This window comes from Gopherus evgoodei, chromosome 1 (assembly GCF_007399415.2).
Source record: "Gopherus evgoodei ecotype Sinaloan lineage chromosome 1, rGopEvg1_v1.p, whole genome shotgun sequence".
In the NCBI taxonomy this organism is placed as follows: Eukaryota; Metazoa; Chordata; order Testudines; family Testudinidae; genus Gopherus; species Gopherus evgoodei.
In genome coordinates this window covers 141,247,788-141,269,275 of record NC_044322.1, presented here as the reverse complement: position 1 = coordinate 141,269,275, position 21,488 = coordinate 141,247,788, and the positions used below count along the sequence as shown (strand labels likewise).

At 37.9% G+C, this 21,488-nt stretch overlaps 1 protein-coding gene across 10 annotated transcripts in view; it reads left to right on the top strand.

Annotated features, from left to right (window-relative positions):
* BCLAF3 (BCLAF1 and THRAP3 family member 3) overlaps positions 1 to 21,488 on the top strand; it is a 99,697-nt gene that overhangs the window by 14,491 nt on the left and 63,718 nt on the right. For all 10 annotated transcript variants that reach the window (XM_030574482.1, XM_030574428.1, XM_030574401.1 and 7 more), the window contains 8 exons: positions 3,479 to 3,552; positions 6,981 to 7,559; positions 7,915 to 8,580; positions 10,688 to 10,866; positions 12,199 to 12,313; positions 12,583 to 12,646; positions 15,924 to 16,042; positions 19,522 to 19,636. In XM_030574482.1, the coding sequence (XP_030430342.1) occupies positions 3,512 to 3,552; positions 6,981 to 7,559; positions 7,915 to 8,580; positions 10,688 to 10,866; positions 12,199 to 12,313; positions 12,583 to 12,646; positions 15,924 to 16,042; positions 19,522 to 19,636 (1,878 nt within the window). In that variant the 5' untranslated portion in view covers positions 3,479 to 3,511. The remainder of the gene's footprint in view (positions 1 to 3,478; positions 3,553 to 6,980; positions 7,560 to 7,914; positions 8,581 to 10,687; positions 10,867 to 12,198; positions 12,314 to 12,582; positions 12,647 to 15,923; positions 16,043 to 19,521; positions 19,637 to 21,488) is intronic.

Below are 21,488 nucleotides of genomic sequence, written 5' to 3'. Positions count from 1 at the left end.
CAAAATGTCCAGAAGATATTTTTCCTCAGCGTCAAAATTAGTTCCTTATATCCCATGAAATGGTGTCCAGATTATGTCAGAACAGGAGGGCCCTGCAATACCCTAAGCTCTGTGGTACAATGAACCTCATTGGATCTCTAATTCAAAGCTTGTGGATTTGTAACCTACTATAGTTGCCAGTAGACAGGCAAGTGAATTAATCTGTAAGGAAGATCTATGAGGCAGATTCAGCAACTCAAAAGGCCTCCGCAGAATCCACCTGCTTGGCTCAAATAATCCTGACATAGACAGAATTGCTGTCTTGTTTCCTCCCAAAACTAATCAGTCTCATGTTTGCTTGGCATTCTCCGCCAGGCAACTGCCCTCTCCCCCACCTTAGTACCCAAAGAAAACAAATATGTTGAATAAGCACAAATAAATATTATTATTCTTGCTTTCCATATTATAATTTAATTTTAATGCTTTTTTAGCAGGGAGGAAGGTAGATGACTTAGTAATTTTTTCATATATTTCCATGATTTTAGGTAACTAGTACTCTGGGTCATTGTCCACATACTCTTGGAAAATAAGCTATGAGAAATTTCTTTAATGAATTATCTATTTTTTAACCATAATTTTCTGAATCTCACTGTCGGGAACTCAGATTTCTTGACTTGGGTAAGTTTTAATGTCCTGTAATAAGCCATTTCTTTCCATGAGGCAAAAGGAGTGTCTGAGCTGGAAATTATAATAGTACCATTTATCTCTGGGCGAAAACAAGTACATGCTATCAGTCTTTCCCACGCTTCCAACATGACTGCATTGCTGATCTGGCTGAGAAGGCTTTTTCTTAGGTTTGACTTAACCACGTACATTCCACTTTCAGTTTGATTGTATTGTAATATCATGGAGTTCTGCCAGGCTTTGAGATGGTTAGGGATGAACATTATTGTCTCTTTAGCATTACTACTTATTTTCAGTGGAGAGTAATTTGAGATGCTGCTTCTTTAGATGATGCACTTTTTAAAATTAAGAATGAAGTACAAAAAGTTTTAAGAAAGCTATGAAGGGAACAAATTTTTGGTGAAGTACAGAAATTATTGTGCTTTTTCTGGATGGGCAGAGTTGGTGATTGGGAAGGAAAACAACTGGATCCTTGCAAAGATAATTGAACTTTCTCTTCTTTGAAAGTATGGATCAGTTAAGGAAGCACCATTTCCAATGTGTTCACTAGCCAAGATTTTAAAGATTTTCATTGCATTGGATCAAGTGGGAAATTACTTATGGCCCTATTGTGATACCATTGATGTCAGCAGGATTGTTTTTGGAATAAGATGCTACTCAGTGTGAGTGAAAATGTTGCAATCTGGCCTATAATTTTCAAATAAACATTGAATGTAAACATTTGTCTGTAATAAGTATCTGCAGTTTTAATAGTGTGGCTCTCATGCACGTGACTTCAGCATTGATGATCAAAATTATTTTAAATCTGGGGCTCTTATGAAGCACTCAGTACAAATGCCTTTGGGTGTGTGTCACCATCTCTGCTCCAGTAGAAGGTTTTTGCCAGCTTTTTGCCTTTTGGCAGCACTCCTTCATTTTACGCCACATGGAAGGATTCACCAAAGGTTAATACTCAGATATTTGATTTTTACAGAAAATAACACACATAAAGTGGTAAAGCATAGTTCCAGTAAGAACTTCAGTTTATTGCAAACTGGTGTATGGGTAGGTTATGGCTCATCTCAATGAGAAAACACTGGTTTTGATAAACAGAGAACTGAATCCAGGTATATGGGGTGGTTCTCTGGAGGTCCTCTCCAGTTACAGCAACTCACCACTACTACTACTACAGGTCTCCTTCTCCATCACCACCATGTTTTATTGTATTCTTCCAGCTGGCCATAGCTTGTAGCTTTGTTCACATATATTTACAGTCCTTAGCCAGTTTCCCCACTTGCTTCTAGGGAAGGGAACAGTACTAGCAGCATCTAGTCCTGTGTACTTCAGGATCCCTCACCCCTGGACTTTCTTCCTGTCAGTTTATATAATCCCACCTCCTGGGGTTGCTTCCTCTTCAATTAGCCCTTAAGCTGTAGGTCTACTCAGGGTATGGCTACACTTACAGTTGTACAGCACTGGGAGTTACAGCTGTCTTCGTACAGCTGTGTAGGGAAAGCGCTGCAGTGTGGCCACACTGACAGCTACCAGCGCTGCAGTGTGGCCACATTTGCAGCACTGTTGGGAGTGGTGCATTGTGGGCAGCTATCCCAGCGTTCAAGTGGCTGCAATTTCAAATTTCAGTGGTGCTTTTCAAAAGAGGGGGGTGAGGGGGAACGTGGGGGAGAGAGAGAGTGGATTTTGCATCTGTCAGCTCCCTGCTGCAAGTTCTAAGGACTAGAACATACACATCACCAACCTGCAATCAATTTAAAAGTTTCGAGCCCTTTCCCCCACCCCTCTCTTATTCACTATATGCAAATTATGCACTCCTAAATAGCCTTCAGACCACATAAGCAGCTGCTCAGCACGGACTCCCCCCGCCCCCTCTCCTGTGTTACTTCTGTCTTCAAGCAAACAGCTGTGAACCTTCCAAAGCAATTCCCCTGTCTGCCTCCGCTCGCTCGCTCGCTGGAGCAAACAGCAGCTGTGTTTGTTTTTTAGATAAGGAGCTCGGGGAAGCTCGGAGTTCAGCCATTCTTCCGGTTTGTTGTGAGCAGGCATTCTGGGATACCTCCTAATACCCTGGAGGCCAATAACAGCGCTTTTGGTGGCCACACTTGATGAGCAGCGCTGCATCATCAGTGCAGCAATCGTTACACCCCAAGCAGACCAAGTGTACAGCCAGCGCTGCAGCCAGGGAGTTGCAGCGCAGATGTGCCTTGCAGGTGTGGACAGTTACTAAGTTGCAGCGCTGTAAACCCACCACCAGCGCTGCAACTCTCCAGTGTAGCCAAGCCCTCAGTTAATTGACTCCCTCTGTTAACTACCTGTCTTCCAGTCAGGTCCCAATTAATATATACTGATGAGTGGTAAAGTGCCAGGGTGCTGAGTTAGCTCCTGACTTAGCACACCCTGTTGCTCTAGGTTTTTAAAAGGTTACCCACTATCATAATATCTGAATGCTTGTGGTCTTCATAAGGACTATTCAGTATGTCCTATTTCTCAGTTGCAATTAATAGAATGATTTGTTAAGGTCTAATAGCTATTCCTGCAGTTGAAATTGTATTTGTCATCATCCGTATTTTTAAGTATATGTCTTAAATCAAGTTATAAAGTCCTGAATATAGAAATAGCAAGTCACCACTGGGAAAGGCTCTGTCACAAATGGATTAAAAGTGAATATAAGGGAATTTAATCACTTTTTACCTTTTTAAAAAAAAACCTGAACAACATTTAAATACAAATCTTGTAAAATAAATAAAAAATGTCTAGGCATCCTATTGATAGCTGTATTACAGCTCTCTAAACAGACTAATAATACATATTTTTCTTATAGCTTCAAGAAACTAATTGACGCATACATCAAAAGATGGCTAGATCTAGATCAAGATCACCAAGGTGGAAACACAGGTAAATGCTTAACTTTTATTATAGTTTATATAGAGCTGTCGAGCAATTAAAAAAATTAATAGCGATTAATCGCACTGTTAATAATAGAATACTATTTATTTAAATATTTTGGATGTTTTCTACATTTTTAAATATATTCATTTAACTACAATACAGAATACAAAGCGTACAGTGCTCACTTTATATTTATTTTTTATTACAAGTATTTGCGCTGTAAAAAAACAAAAGAAATAGTGTTTTTCAATTCACCTAATACAAGTACTGTAGTGCAATCTCTCTATCATGTAAGTTGAACTTACAAATGTAGAATTATGTACATAAAACCCCTGCATTCAAAAATAAAACAATATAAAATTTTGGAGCCTGCAAGTTCACTCAGTCCTACTTCTTGTTCAGCCAATCGCTCAGACAAACAAGTTTGTTTACATTTGCAGGAGATAATTCTGCCTGCTTCTTGTTTACAGTGTCACCTGAAAGTGAGAACAGGCATTTGCATGGCACTTTTGTTGCTGGCATTGCAAGGTATTTATGTGCCAGATGCGCTAAAGATTCATATATCCATTAATGCTTCAACCACCATTCTTCCATGCTGATGACGGGTTCTGCTCAATAACAATACGAAGCAGTGCAGACTGACGCATGTTTATTTTCATTATCTGAGTTAGATGCCTCCAGCAGAAGGTTAATTTTCTTTTTTGATGATTCGGATTCTGTAGTTTCTGCATCAGCGTGTCGCTCTTTTAAGACTTCTGAAAGTATGCTTGACATCTCGTCCCTCTCAGATTTTGGAAGGCACTTCAGATTCTTAAACCTTGTGTTGAGTTCTGTAGCTGTCTTTAGAAATCTCACATTGATAACTTCTTTGCGTTTTGTCAAATCTGCAGCGAAAGTGTTCCTAAAATGCCAACATGTGCTTGATCATCATCTGAGATTGCTATAACATGAAATATATGGCAGAATGCAGGTAAAACAGAGCAGGGGACATACAATTCTCCCCCAAAGAGTTCAGTCACAAATTTAATTAATGCTTTTTTTTTTTAACGAGTGTCATCAGCATGTCCTCTGGAATGGTGGCTGAAGCATGAAGGGGCATACGAATGTTTAGCATATCTGGCACATAAATACCTTGTAATGCCAGCTACAAAAGTGCCATGCACATGCTTGTTCTCACTTTCTAGTGACATTGTAAACAAGAAGCAGGCAGAATTATCCCCTGCAAATGTAAACAAACCTGTTTGTCTTTGCGATTCGCTGAACAAGAAGTAGGACTGAGTGGACTTTGTTTTGTTTTTGAGTGCAGTTATGTAACAACAAAAGAATCTACATTTGTAAGTTGCACTTTCATGACATAGAGATTGCACTACAGTACTTGTATGAGGTGAACTGAAAAATACTATTTCTTTTATTTATCACTTTTACAGTCCATATAGTTGTAATCAAAAATAATATACACTTTGATCTCAATTACAACACAGAATACAGTATATGAAAATGTAGAAGAACTTACAAAATTATTTAATAAATTTCAGTTGGTATTCTATTGTTTAACAGTGCAATTAAAAACTGTGATTAATTGCGATTAATTTTTTGAGTTACTTGCATGAGTTAACTGTGATTAATCGACAGCCCTAGTTTATATTTATTTTCAGGACATAGCTTTATATAGGAGTTTATAAAATAGCCTGTATCTTCTAGGATAGCAGAACAAAAAGATCTTAAGACTAAAATATATTTCAAAGAGAACATTTATTTTATAAAATACAAATTTTATGTAATCTGTAAAAGCAAGTTTTCATAAGTAAATTGTTTTCGTGAGTTCTTACTTGCATGAAATTTGAGCTAGATAGAAAGTGGTAATCAGTTTTAAGCATCATTAAGCCTGCAAGAAGGAGTTCGTGCATGAATGGCACCAGTTTAAATTGAGACAGCTTTTAAATTCCACTTCCATTTTTAAAAAAGTAAAACAAACTAGTTAACAATTATGTGAAGTGGTTTGTTGGGTAGGCGGGATGAAGCCTTTCCCTGCTCAGTAGAGGGAGAGGGGTGCATGCTATCAATTTTGGCAGAATGTCAAAACAACCACTATGTTTCTAGTTGGCCCTAATAGGTGTGAACGTACTTTTCAAAGGTGATGGTGGTATCCTGAGTCTGCAGACAGCTTTTTTGCTGAACACAGCTTTTTAGAATTGAGCTAGCAATCTGCAATGAATTTTGCATTTGCCAAGGAAAAATCCACAAGAAGATACTGATTTTCTTGGAATTCACTCAAGGTTTTTTAAGGGTTCTCTAAATCTCTAAATTGCGGAGTTTGTTGTAAATATTCAGTAACTGATTAGTTTAAATATAAGATGCTTTGGTCTGGGGTTGCTTCCTGATTCCCACTGGTGGTTCCTACTGTGTTGTTCTTTTGGAATGGCCTCTGACTAATAGGTGTCTGGCAGTTTAAAAAAAACAACAAAAAATTGCAAAGCTGGCCTCAGGCATTTTTGAAAATCAGATGAGCATTCGTTATCCCACATGCTTTCATCACAGATTGAGGTACACATGGAGGAGTATTTATTTTATTTTATTTTATTTTATTTTATTTTATTTTATTTTATTTTAATATGATTGCACTTTCATATGCAAAACTATCTTGTTTTTGTTTTTTTAAAAATGAACACGTGGAAGCACCATTTAACATATTTAAGTATATACTTACTAGCAAAAACATTAATATTTATATGCAAGAAGACAGAGATTAGAGCTGGTTTATATTTCTTGACTTATAAAAACTTTTCCTAGTGGCAAATGTGGTTTTGACAGAATCAGAATTTTCTGCAGGAAAAGGCTAATTTCAATAACATTTTTGATTTTGTTGAAAAGGAAATTTTGAAATTGAACATAGTGCTTCAAAGTAACATTTCTAAAAACAATTTTTCTCCCAGTTTTTGGAAACTGACATTTTGTCTCCATTTTTTTGGTTTTTGAATGTTTGGGGTTCACCCATTCACCACCTCTTAACTACCCCCACGCCTTTTTGCTTCCACAGGAAAAAATTGAGAAATGGTAAGCAAGTGTGAAAGTGCTTTCTACATTTGCTTACTGTTTTCCAACATTTTCCCGTATAATTGAAATGAAAAAAAAAAAGGTTTTGAAATGAAAATTCTTGTGGAAAACCTGAAATTTTTCAGTTAAAAAAAAAACTGGGTATTTTCCCATGTAATTTTTCATTAATGGAAAAATCAGGTTTTTATATCGGCTCTAGCTGAGATACAATTGCTTTGGACTTTATAATGTTAAATACTTTGGCTTGTTTAAATTATGAACCATAACATTGCAGTAATACTGCGTAAGTTATTTTTGCACTGAATATATTTTCATTTTAACAACAAATCTGTATGTGTTTTTTGGTAACACTTAAAATGGAATTTTTTTTTCTTATGTAGGTCCTTATCACCTGCATTTAGGAGCCCAGAACATCATAGACAAAGACATACTCATATTAATTATGACTGTGAATATAAGGGATTTAGGAAGGACCTGAAGAAACCTATGTCTTGGAGAGTGGAAGATGGGAAATACGGACAAAGCAATTATAGATTTGCACCACATGGGAATCTCCACCACAGAATTTATGAACATAGATCATCTTCGCCAAATGTAAAAAGAACTCCTTTAGAGGATACATATAGTCATAAACCCTGTAGAACACATTCATCAGAAAGGGGTGAAGGCAACAGGAGATATCAATTTCCAGCCAAATACTCAGAAGTATCCTATAAAGAACATGATCAGCCTTTTTACTTACACAAAATGGAAGAAAGATATATGCCTGAGGACTTCAGAGTCACCGGAGATGAAAAAGGAATGAAACCTTTTCATAGACCGTTAGGGGCTTCATGTAAATTTGAAAGAAAATGGCATGAAGATGAAATGAGGCACCAGAAGTTTCAGGAAGACAAATATGGTCAATCGCTCCGAAGAGCTTCTGAAGAATTTACAACAAGGAGCTCTTTGCAGAAGAGGTATAGGAATAAAATAATTAAACCTGGGTAATGTGGTGTAAAGCCTCAAGTGAAAGTCTATTTTCGTTGTAGTTGAAGATTTCCATCTTGAAAGGCATTTATCAATTTGTAGCTTAATTGTGGGCAACTGGTGGTAGAGAAGTATTTATCTTTTAAAGTAAATCATGTACATAGCTAGAGTATAAAAGGATGATATTTTCCTTTTAAGTGCCCCTGCACTTCTGTACTCTGGCTTGAGGGATTTTGGGTTAACTTGCCACGCATTCTGCATATAAGGCCGTGCTATCCAACATTCTGCACATAAATTCTCACTTTCTTCTCTAGTGCAAGTGTAAATTGCTTTATGTCAACACAGGTATCCTGAAGATCGTGATTACAGAGAACATGGGCACACATCTAAAAGGGCTAAAGAAATTGAGAGAGATGACGATGGAGAAATAGCAAGAAATCACAAATGGAAGCAAGATCGTTCTTTTCCACCCTACCAAAAAAAGGAGGAGCAAAGAAACATTGGTCCCCAAGCTCATCGGTCTGCTGAAAGGGAGTACACAAAGAGTTCTGTTACGAAGCTAGCATATGACTATAATTACAAACATCATAGACACCTAGATGGGACAAAATCTTTTTCTGATGATAGAGCTCAGAAGTATGTAAAGCAGGAAGACCAAAAATATAATTCTCCCAAGGGTGCTCTGAATAGCAAAGAGTTAGATTATTGTAGTGGTGGAAGAGTAAGACAGACTGAAGAAGGGCATAATGAAGTGCCCATTAAATATAGTTCAGTGAAGGGCTGCAATGCATGTGCCAACTCTTACAAAAATGATGTTGATCTGAGACCCTTTAATAACACAAAGAAGGAAAGAGTAAGGAATGAAGGGGATTTCAGAAAAAAAATAGATTCTTCTAATAGCCATCATGACACAAGTCATACAGTTTCAGATGTGAAAATGTCAGATGTCACTCCTAGGAAGGAGCTGCTCACAATCAAAGTGGATATGAAGAAAATGATGAACAAGTACAGGTATTTTTTTTTCTTACCTGTTCATGCTTCCTTTCTTGTTTAGTTGTGACTATTAGAGAAACCAAAGATTGTTAAGGTGGTAACTAGGGCAAAATAAGGTGGATCCTTAGTACAAAAATGCCAACTTGCTAACTCTGATGAGTTACTGTTTGTTTCTCTGAAAAGAAAATCGTACCTGATTATAAGGATATGGCAGGGAGAAAAAAAAATATGCTTTTTTGTCCTTCCTCTCACTGAGATGCATTTATCTACGTAGGATTTTTTTTTAACCAGGTAGAAATTTGATTTTGTCCTTTCTTCTGGAATGACCCCATTTAGGGTGGGATTTTCATTGACTTCCACTGGTACTTGGGTATCTAACTCCATGAAGCTCCTTTGAAAATTACTGCCTTAAACTGTATATAATCTCAAACACCTGAGATCTCAAATCCAGTTAAACTATAGAACAAAATGGTACATTCATGGGCCGTACAATTCAAGTATGTTGAAAGAGGTGTTGCTGGAACAAACTAAATTAAACAGCAACATGTTACCTGGCCCTGATGGTATTTCTGCAACAATTCTGCATGAGCTTGAAAGTGAAGTCACTAGCAGCTAACAAAAATATGGCATCATAATCAACCATTATGCCAGAGGACTGGAAATGGCTAACGTTGTACTTACGTTAAATAGGTGTTTGATTGTAATTGCTATGATCATCCCTATCAGACCTACTTAAGTACCAGTAAATTAGTAGAAATTGCAATATAAATACCTAGATGAAAATTACATGGATGGACAAGCCAGTATGACTTATTGAGAAGAAATCATGCTTCAGTATACTAGAATTATTCTAACATATTAACATGATGGTGAATAAAGGAGAGATGGTTTATATAATTTGAGCGGGAAAACCTTGACAGTCCTTTACGAGAAGCTATTTTGAGGGGGTGGGATAGGGGAACTAGGTAGTTACCGTCCGAAAGGTAAAGTACTGTGATGAATTATAACTTGCCTGAGAGACAGAAAACTATCCATTTGCAGTGTGGCAAAAGATTAGCAATTGGGTGTCATAAGATTCTCTACTAGGACTAGTGTTTGTTATTATATTAATAAACTGTAGAAGAGGCTGATCAGTTAAGTGGCAAAGTCTTGTGGATGACCAAATTTAATCAAGAAAGAGTTAGTGGGATTAAAAAAAGAATTGGATAACTACGTAAGGTAGGAGAAAAGATTTTTATAAGGGAGGCAAACAGTCATACCTTACGGCAGAAGCCAACTTCTGACAAATGTTAGGAAGAAACTTCTCTTGCGGAGACTGCACTGGATGAGCCACGGGTCTTATCTGGTATAGCAGTTCTTATGTTCATGATGTATTTTCTGAAAGGTGAACAATAAACCAATGTTCTAGATGTCTGAGTGGTATTTCATTACATTGATAAACTACCTCAGTCTAAGAAATAGCAAAACAATATAGTCAATTAGAAACTCCTTATATATCAAGGGAACTACTCCCACAGTATTTTTCCCTCCCAATCAAAGTTTCTTTTGTATATTTTTCTGCTTGAAATCAGTAATTAAATGTGGAGTTATGGAGACTAGAGAGAACACTACTAACTGAAGAGAGGCCAATATGAAAGACTATAGAGGGCTGTACCACTAGGGAGGCTGAGAGACAGTGGCACCTGTGCTTGGGCTACTGTTCCTGCTTTCTTGAGTGGTAATATACATGACGTGATTCTTCTCCATTTCACTGATTCCCACAAGGGTCCGAAAAACAGTACTGAAGAACCTGGCCATGTCTTGCTAATTTCACTCTGCTTATGTTTGGGAAAGCCACCCACAGCAGAGATGGAAATTTATTTCAGTATACTAGAATACTGAATCCTAGTATCCTAGCTCACGTATAGTCTCCATGCTATCCTCTCCTTCATCCCTCGTTCAGTCTTTTCCTTCATGATCTGTGTTCCTTGCGTCGTGTTTGATTTAAAATATGAAAAGGGCTTTAATTTGTTTCCACTTTTCCCTAAGATGAAATTGTCTCTCGATCTACTCTTTATTTAATTTTTTTGTTAATATTTCAGTATCTCTTAAAGTTACTAAATAAATTTATGCAAATATATTCTAGGACTGGTTCTAGCCATACTATGGAGCGGCAGATGTCACATGATCTGGTTGCTGTTGGCAGGAAAAATGAAAATTTTCATCCAGTGTTTGAACACATGGAATCTGTAACACAAAATGTGGAGAACAACCCATCAAAAGAATTTACTCAGGAAATCATAACAATTATCCATCAAGTTAAAGGTGATTATAATATTTTATGCTTGAACATATAAACTAGGGATGTGGTTAATTAAAATGTTTTGGTATATACCAGAATACTCTCTATTTGAATACAAATAGAACAAGACAAGTAAAGCCTTTTGCAGATTTCTGAGCAGTATGTGTCGTGGCTGTGGCCTTGGGCATATTTGATAAGGAATGCTGATGTGAAGTCTAGAGTAGAGGAAGTCTGGTGTGCTGCTAAGGGTTCAGGAAGGGTTTGCTAGAGAAGCAATCAAATTAAGCTGCTTGTCAAGGAAGAGTTGAGGTTCTCTTCTGAGTGAATATGGGTAAGGGACACGTAGAGGGCTTGGCAGCCTGGAGAAGGTGTAGGATATTGGGGCTCTTGATTGTTAAAGGTGGGGCTAGAAATTGACTGCTGGGACAAAAATAGTCTCTTAATTGATGGCCTCACTTGGTTACATAGTTTTTATATTAAGTAAAAATGGTCTTTGTTTGCATTTCATTTACATCTAAAACAAATACAAAGCTAGGGCCTCAATTCTATGTGGTTAATCCATATGCATAAATTATTGCACCAAGGTAGAGTGATGTTGACCTCAGTGGGACACTCATATGCATCCCAACTTGCAGTACCAGGGCTTGTGTTGCAGTGGAGAGATACTAGTGCCTCTCATATAACTTTTCTTGGGAGGAAAGGAGTGAGATAAGATAAACTTTGTTTTATTCAAAATTAACTATAAGCAATTTACATTTGCTGCTCCTTATTAATTTTGTTGTAGTGCTACTTCTATGAAATGCCGATTGACAGCCCACAGGTACCAGTATTTAAAATACTATATTAGCTGAGACGTTAAACCCTTACATCTCTTTATGTTGAGATTAATTTCATTGAAAAATGAAATGATTAAATACATTTTTTCTAATATATGGGGGGGAAGGATAGCTCAGTGGTTTGAGCATTGGCCTGCTAAACCCAGGTTGTGAGTTCAGCCCTAGAGGGGGCCACTTAGGGATCTGGGGCAAAATCAGTACTTGGTCCTGCTAGTGAAGGCAGGGGGCTGAACTTGACGTTTCAGAGTCTCTTCCAGTTCTATGAGATAGGTATATCTCCATATATAGAGAGAGATTTTTTATAAATATTAAAGTACTAGGATGGCTGCTTTAATAAGTATGCAGTTTGTTAAAGTACTAATCTTTCAGTAGTGTGACGGTTGGATTTCAAGTGGAATTTATTTTGATTTAATGTCAGCATTCAGCGTTATTTTGTGCAGTTAATATTTTAATAGTATGGTTGTGCAATTGCAATTCAAATGGTAAAGTAATATTTTTGCATTTAATATATCTTCACAGCAAATTATTTTACATCTTCTGACCTAACTCTAAATGAACGCTTCTCAAAAATTCAAGATAAACCAGTTGTAAATTTAAATGAAGTTAAAATATATTCAGATCCAGAAATTCACAGGTAAAGCATCAACTTTGTGCTATTATTTATATTGATTAAGCTATTCAATTGTTTCCATTATATTATACGTGCAGCTTAATGTGGAATATGAAATAAATGGACTATTTCTTTCAACATCTTTTAGTGGACTATAAATTGCATAGCATGCAATTGTGTAATGTAATTGTTTTTAAAATGGCCATAATAACAATCACATTTAGTTTAAAGTGATCATTCTCTTCCACGTTTAAATGTGGCATACTCATTCTTATTTTGGCTTATTACTTCAGGAGAATTGATATATCTTTGGCAGAACTTCAGAATAAACTAGCTATGCCATGTGAATCTGGACAGGTATGTTAATTTTTTGTTTTTTTATGGGGAGAATAAGTTACAATGACAATCTGTTATTCTGTTATCCTTTTTTCATGCTCTTGTAACTCGTCCATAACATTCCCGTTAGTATACAAATCCTGAACCACCAAGCAATTTTAAGATCGTTTTAATTTTTTTTCCACATTTTGTTTGCACATAGAATTAGAAACTGAATCTTAACAGTCCAAGTGTCATGTATTTCCCTGCCAATTCAATAAGCAGGCAAATGTGTTCTGCACTAACTGAAGTTTTTGAGTACTCATGCTGTGCTTTGTGAACCCAGAACCATTTGAAAGCAGTTTAAATATTGAGCTGATGCCAGTTAACCCATGGATCCAGTGTTCCACCTGGGGTTATAAAAGGTGTTAACCTCCTTCCCTTCCTGCTAAACTAAATAGTTATCCTGAGTACTTCTCTTTTTGTAGGCACAAGCAGCCTCAGCACTATTACCTCAAACCAACTGAATTGTCAGTGTACTTCAATTTAATGATTATAGTTGTATTTACATATTGTTTAAAAAATGTTAGGATCTAGTTAATGTGGATTCAGAAAAACACCCAGGCTTCAAGCACTGCATTTCACACTAGGTGCTTAAAGTGTTTGGGAAAAGGGCACTTACTTGAGGATACTTGGCTGGTGTTCTCTGTTATCAGAACAAGATGCAAATAAGAAAACTGGGACAAATAAGAAAAGGCTTTGGATCAACCGGTCAAAAGTGCTTCAGTCTTTCTCCAAAGAGGAAAGACAAATAATTGGTTATTGCAGCCCGTTCAGAGTCCCATAGTCCTCTATTCTCTGTTAAGAAACAACGTGCTGAGATATCAAGACAATTTTGATATAGTTGTTTCAAAGAAACGTTCAAGAGGTAAGCCCTTGTTGCCAAGTTCAGGATTGTATGGAGAAGCATTGCCTTTAAAGATCTAATCCCCCAGTTCACCAGCCTGTTAACTTCTGTATGTTGAGCTAGGTTCTTAGTAGGCTTATGGCTGCTCCTTTTGAATGTTGGGGAAGTTGTCTTCCTGGTAGTTGAATAAAATCCAGACTTTAATGATGGACCCTTCTTGTTTAGTATTTTCCGAAGAGAGAGCACAGTGCAGCATCCTTAGTTAATATTTCTGGGTAAAGTGTAGTATCTGAGCATCATCTAAAATGGGTAGGCAACCTATGGCATGCATGCTGAAGGCGGCATTCAAGCTGATTTTCAGTGGCACTCATACTGCCCGGGTCCTGGTCACTGGTTTGAGGGACTCTGCATTTTAATTTAATTTTAAATGAAGCTTCTTAAGCATTTTTAAAACCTTATTTACTTTACATACAACAATAGTTTAGTTGCATATTATAGACTTATAGAAAGAGACCTTCTAAAAACGTTAAAATGTATTACTGGAACACAAAACCTTAAATTACAGTGAATAAATGAAGACTAGGCACACCACTTCTGAAGGTTGCCGATCCCGATCTAAAATAAAACATATATCTATATCTTCTGCTCAAAGCTTCATACCATGCTGAGAAGGCTAGCTGAATAAATTAGATATGAAAACAGACCTTTGAAAATTAAGCAATTTTGGAAGTAATCTTATTTGAGGACTTTGGTAACAAGACCAAAGGAGATGAGCGCTCCATCTAGAGCAGTAGTTCTCAAACTTCTGTACTGGTGACCCCTTTCAACAGCAAGTCTCTCTGAGTGTGACCCTCACCCCCCGTAAATTAAAAACACTTTTTTATGTATTTAACCCCATTATAAATGCTGGATGCAAAGCGGGATTTGGGGTGGAAGCTGACAGCTTGCGATGCTCCATGTAATAACCTTGTGACCTCCTGGGGGGTTCCAACCCCCAGTTTGAGAACCCCTCATCTAGAGATTATCCAGATGGTTAAAGTAATGTATCTGGGTGTCACAGTTACTGGGTGAAGTTAGAGCCCCTTTAGTCCTTCTCAAGTACCCCCTAGGTGGCAGACCTGGCTTCTTGCACCTCACTCTGTGTGGAACCATGTACTTCAACTACTCTGGAACTGGGAGTAGTTGGCAGACCCAACTTGGTTTGGCACCTGTCAACACTTTCACTCAGGGGTCTTTTGACCACTGAGGTAGCTATAGTGACTACAAAACAGCTTTTTTCAAAACACAGCCCCCCATTTTTTATTTATTCAGTAATGGTACAGAGCATACAGAGCAAAGGATAAACATAATAAAAATCTACACGCATATTTCTCTTTACCTAACCCCTAATCTGCAGTCTTTTACATGTTTCAACCAGCCCATTTATCTCCATTTCTGGGTTATGAGAAGCCGACTGCCACTAGTTCAGTTTCTGCATTTCTGACTCTTTGTCTCCTTGCTAGCTTGTCAGCTCTTATTGGCTCCTGGGGCAGACCCTTTTAGCTCACCTGTACCCTCTTCCTTTTCTAGGCCCCGGGGTCTTGTAATAGTTGATTGTTCGCTTTGACAGCTCTCTCTTCTCAGCCTTGATAAAACATCTCACCAGAGTTGGAGCTGAGGAGCCTTCCCTTCATGGCTATAAACCTGACTGTTGTGTTTGAGTATTTTGTAGGATGCTCATTATCTTGGCCATTGTAAATGCAGAGTCTCATGTGCCATATTAATTCAGCACAGATATTTCCCACTTCATTACACCAGGCCCAAAAGAGTTCCAGCACCAAGAAGGACTCAGAGCCCTTTCTAACAGAGGAGCCACCTTGCCAGTCTGTCATTAATGTACCTTTCTTTGTAAGGATTCCAGTTGGAATTCCACTCATAGCTTAGTTTATTCAGTACTTTTTTCTCAACTCCATAGCCAAATAGGATGCTCATTTCAGAGGTCTTTTAATTAAGTATTCTGCCCTCTTCCTGCTTGCTAATCTACTACAGTGCAAATTTACAAAGGTAACTACACGAAGGAGAATGGCAGCCTAAGTATCAGTAACTGAGTTCTGTGAATATTTTGTCTCTTCGGCTGTACACTGACCCTTTTTCCCTGTTATTTTGAGATCTTGTAATTAGTAAAATGAATCAGAGAGGAACAGCTGATAGTTGCAGAGCTGAGTTCTTTATAACCAAGGTTTGAACTTTGTATCCATGGGTCAGTGTGCATGCCAGCCTCCTACCCGCCCTCAGATGGTTACACTTCTTTAAAATGGTTTTGCAAGCACAAGACAAGCCACAGCACCTGCTGTGTGGATCAAGTAACCTGCCTTTAAATTGATTTTATATATCCAATATAATTTCAGTAAAATTTCCCTTCCTATTACTTAGACTGTTGTGAGAGTTCTAGAAGATCCAAATGATCTACGGCATGATATAGAGAGGAGGAGAAAAGAGAGGCTGCAGAATGAAGATGAGAGAGTGTTTCACATAGACAGTGTAATTCAAAGGTAATCTACTATTAGTGAATACATCTGTATACCTGGATCTGTAGGGTCATCAGAAATTTTTTGCATCTGTTTTTAAGGTTGGTCCTTGAATTTTGAGTCTCAAAATCAAATTCCATTGAAATCCACTGTAAACACACCCAGACTTTATTCTATAGTAACAAAGAACAGCCTTGAAAGTGAGAACGGTTTAACTTTTATAAAGGTGAACTGCAATGTGAAAATCAAAATTAAGCTTTAAGTGTCAAATGTTCCCACTGGCCAGGCTGTGGGAAGGAGGAAGGAATTAATTGTTCTGTGCAACCATTCTATTTGTGATGTCTCCGTCTGGGATACCTTCAGTGAAGCAGGAAGCTCCAAGAGTATTTTAGAGATTTCTTTTTCAAAAGATTTAGTTACAGTTTATTATTGCACAGAGTGCCTTCCACTGCTTGATTAGTGGGGGCATTGAGCACAGAAATGTCTGCTTAACTCAATTTTACTACCGTATATACTCGATCATAAGTCGGTTTATTTATAAGCCGATTCCCCCCCTGAAGAATAAGTAAAAATGAAAATTTTTTTTACAACCCATTCATAATCTGACCCTATAATTCAGGGGTCAGCAAACTTTGGCTCCCGGGCCATCAGGATAAGCAGCTGGTGGGCCGAGATGGTTTGTTTACCTCAAGCGTCCGAAGGCACGGCTGTAAACCTAAGTAAACAAAGTGTCCTGGCACGCCAGCTGCTTACCCTGATGGGCTGGGAGAGCAACTGGTGGGGAAGTGTTTTTGGGGGGGAGAATCTGGAGGTCAGGGAAGTAACCCCTGTGACCACCCCCCACATGACCCCAACCCTAGCCTGGGACCCCCACCCTCTCCCCATCTCATCTCTTCCCACCTTATCTGGGGAGAGCCAAGGGAGAATGTCTCTGGCCTGGCTGGAGCTGCTCTGGCAGGCTGGGTGGTGTGGCCGCAGCATGTTCCAGTGGGCTGGGCCGGGTGGCACAGCCACAGCCAGCGTGCTCAGGCAGGCCAGGTGGTGCAGCCACAGCCTGCTCTGGGGGGTGGGGCTGAGCGGCGCAGCTGCTTCGGAGGCTGTGGGGAGAGCAGTGTGGCCAGAAGCAGAGACTGTGGCTCCGCCTCTTCCCTTCTGTTTCTGCTGGCTCTCCTTGCTCCCTGTGTTGGTGGGAGGGGCTATGTCCCACCTCTCCCTCTCTGTACCCATTCATAAGCCAACCCCCTTCTCTAGTGCTTCCCTTTTTTACTAAAAACAATTCAGCTTATGAACGAGTATATGGTTACTGGTTAACCTTAAAAGATTAATCGGAATATACAGAGATGACTTCTTTGTACAGAAAAGAATAATTGTGGAGGAAAGTGTCAAATTGTAATGAAATATGGCTTGATTTGATGATATCTCATAACATGCCAGTGCATATTTATTTTAAATACAAAGTCTATTACATAGTAAGTTGCAATACTTGCCGATTAGAAAACTAATTTGTGGCTTGGACTGGGTGCAGATTTAAGAAGGGGAGAAGGAACTAATTTCCTTTCCTTTGTCAGTTTGTAATATCATCATCATGTTTTCCTTTTTAAAAAAAATTGATGAGAACTTTCATGGAAGATCATACAGAATATATTCTGTAAGTGACTAGCTTGGTTCACTGCTATTCAGCTCTCATCCAGTATATCTCAATGAGTGTCCGTGGAATTCATTTTATAACTATATATTTTCAAACAATGGAGATTTACATTTAAATGCTTTTAGGCCATACTATAAATTTTTATTTAAAAGTAGATGCTAAGCAAATGGAAGTGATCAGTTGTATAGTCCCAAAGCTAAATCTTGACTTGTAGTGGCTGCTTCTTTTTATGGTGAATCTTTTCTTAGGTAGATGTTGGCACTACTGTATTTGTAGTATACTAAATGAGAGAGGTGAGTGGTATGGCCTGTTCAGGAAGGAGACCTAAGGGTATAATATCAGTAAGCATTCTTTTGTGTACTGCATAATGTCTGTTTTAATTTAGAGCTTTAAAAATTACAAATTTTGTGTGGTTTTGTTTAGAAGACTGGGTGCTTACACGAATGAACCATTTTCTTTCTGTCAGGGGAGAATATAAAAGGCATATTAAAGCAGCATTCCAGGTTTTATGCATTTGAAACTGCTAACCATAAACCCCAGTCTTATGTTTCAGGCAGTTATTCTTCAGCTTTATATTTAAACCTTATATAAGACACCAATGTACAATTGTGAAATCTTCAAAAGTTGTAGGAAAAAATAAAATTTTGTGCAGGACCTAGAGAAGAAATGTAGTTTTTCTTCTTGCTCTTTGCAGCTTTGCTCCTATTGGTGCCATGTAACGCCAAGGATTCTTCATTATTCATGCAGTTTTTCTTCATATCCTGCACTTTCATAAGTTAATATTCTTTAGCCTAGAAGGGATCATTTGATTGTCTAATTTGATAATCAAATCTGATATAACATTGGTCATAACTAGATTTTTAAAATTCCACCTTCAAAATTTGTTCTTGTCTCTTAATCTAGGGTGCTAAGAGTATGTTGTATTCAGCAATGGTTTTCAATCAGAGGTATGGGGGCCACAAGCAGGTTTCAGGGGGTCTGCCAAAATAAACCAGAGAGCAGGGCCGGTGTTAGACTCACTGGGGCCGAAGCCCGAGCTGCACCGTCCTGGGCTGAAGCCAAAGCTTGAGCAACTTAGCTTTGCGGGCCCCTTGTGGCTTGGGGCCCCAGGCAGTTGCCCTGCTTGCTATCCTCTAATGCCAGCTGGGCTTTTAATCTACTAGATATGCAGAAAAAGAGTTGTTGTAGAATAGGCGGGGGAGCTCTCTCCCGTTGGCATCTAGCATCTTCACCAGATGTGCTGCAGCAGCGCAGCTGCATCAGTGCTGTACTGTGTGGACAGGCCCTTACATGCTTTTGAAAATCTTATCAGTGGTACATAAATAGAGGCTGGATGTCACACTGTGTACTGAATGTGGTATGATGAATAGAACTTGTGATCTTCAGCTCCAAAAATGCAGACTTTTTCCATTTAAACTAATAGAACTCTCCATTTTATAAGAACACTAAGACATAGAGCTTTGTTGGACAGCCACACTAGGCTGAGACAAGTTCAAGCTGTAAAATAATTAAAAGTAGGTCTAACATATTCCAGCCCAGCAGAAGGCAGGGATAGCCAAGCACATGCATCATTGAATCATTTGTACAAAGATTTTCAGTTGTATGATGAGGATTTAAAGAAGGCACTGAGAATCACTAGCTTGTCTGTTTATTAATCTGTGTACCAGAATGCAGTGATAATTTCATTTAACTTTAGTTTTGACAGTGAAAATGGACCACTAATAATTTGTCAATTAATGTGCCAGTTTAAATTATGTATAAGTATTAAAAAATATGTTAAACTTTTAAAATAGCTTAGTTTTTAAATATTGCTGGCTTAGTTTTCATTCCTTTTTCATTTTCTGTATCCAATCAGGAATGAGCACAATGGTAGCTTTTCAAAATTACAGAACTCTCAAATTGATGGATTCCAAAAACCTATAAGATTCCTAAAACCACCTTTCAGGAAATTTATTAAGAAACCTCACATGGTAAGTTGAAGTGAAATAGATACCTTTCCATGTCTTTCTCTTCTATTTCCCTTATACTCAGATTTAAAATTGGCTAGGCTGACGTGAATTTTAAGTCTCTTGATCCCTTGTCATGTTAAGATTCAAAAGATGATTTGTTACATCATAAGATTTACCTGTGTTAAATTACATCTGGATGGTACTAAAGTTTACTGGTCATGGGTAAACTCTGCTGCATATGAACTTTTTCAAATGTTACAATTGTTACATAGTATACAAAAAGGTGTTGGCTTGCATGAATCTTGACATTCTGATTTAAAATCTTGATTTTTCTGCTTCTTGATACCTATTACCACTCCTAAGCAACTTGTATGGGCTTTTTATTTCCCTGGCATGGAGATGGTTATTGGGAATCGGAACACTGTTTGATTTAGACTTGGAACTATTTACAGTGGAGTCAGAACATTTTTAGGATAGTCAGGAAATGAGGAGATGAGTTTCTATCACAGGAGAATGAGAGCAGGTCATTGTAATTCTGGGTGCTGAATGACTTTGCAATTTCAATAGATCATGTGGAACTATTAAATTAAAACTTGTATTGATTGCAGCCTGTATTCAAGACATTTGGTGATGCACTGTATGTTCCCTTACTTCATAAAATACTCCCACCTAAAGCACAGATCAAAGAGTTTATTACTGAATGACTCATCTGAAGTTTTGGATGAAAAACACAGGAACAGAGAGCCAGCCCACACACTCCAGTGGCTGACCAAAGGACAGAGTGCACATCTTGCTTATATTAAGTACCCTCCTCTGCAGAGAGATTATATTTTAGTTACTAGAAATATTCTAGGAAATGCATAAGAAAAAAATTCAGAGACTAGAAATAATTGGACATACGTAAAATTCATGTAGTGAAAAAGCTCATGTTACTCTAGATTTTTAATTCACCAAATTTAGATGGGGCCTTTACTAACACCTCCATAATGAGTCTTTTTTAAATAAAATGTGTATATTAAACTGGGCAAAATGATTACTGCGAGTCCAATGCTGACCTGCAATAATTAGAAATAAATGCATGTTCACTCTGGACAGTTTCTCTACAAATAAATTTAGTTTGTTTTCAAGTGTTTACTAAGGACTGGTCTACACTGGGAACTTGCATAAGTATAGCTATGTCTCTTAGGGGTGTGAAGGATCCACACCCCTGAGTTATCCCCGGTGTAGATCACACGAGGTATATGGAAGAATTCTTCTGTCAACCTAGCTACCTCCTCTCAGAGAGGTGGATTAACTATATCAGTGGGAGAACTTCTCCCATCAGCATAAGTAGTGTCTACATTGGAGTGCCACAGGGGTGCAGCTGCAGCTGTAGCCACTATAACTGTTTGAGTATTGAGATGCCCTCAGATAAATGAGTGACCGTAAGTTAACAGAGTTAGAGAAGCAAAGGCATGCAGAGAAACTTTTGTTGAAATAAGTACAATGTAAATTAGAACTAAAGCCTCAACTTCCTGAGTTTTCAAGGGACTGTTTTGGTGCATGCAGAATAAATAAAAGAAACTAGATAGGAGACATGTAATTTGTGGTCTTTCTTATTTAATGTCTTGACACATCTGGTCAATATTTTAATATCAAACTTCCATGGGTTCATCAAACTTTTCCTTAGTCTACGAAAGTTTGTTTTTATTATCCACAATTAGTTCACTAACACTGAAATGCAGTTGCTTTGGGGATGTAATATGGCAACTCTCTAACAGCTCTGGCAATGCTATAGAACAGTTTAGGACAGGATGTGAATAATACTTCACTCAGAACTAAAATTGAAATTATGCATTTGAAACTGTGGGAGCCCAGCTTAGCGGTTAAAAGA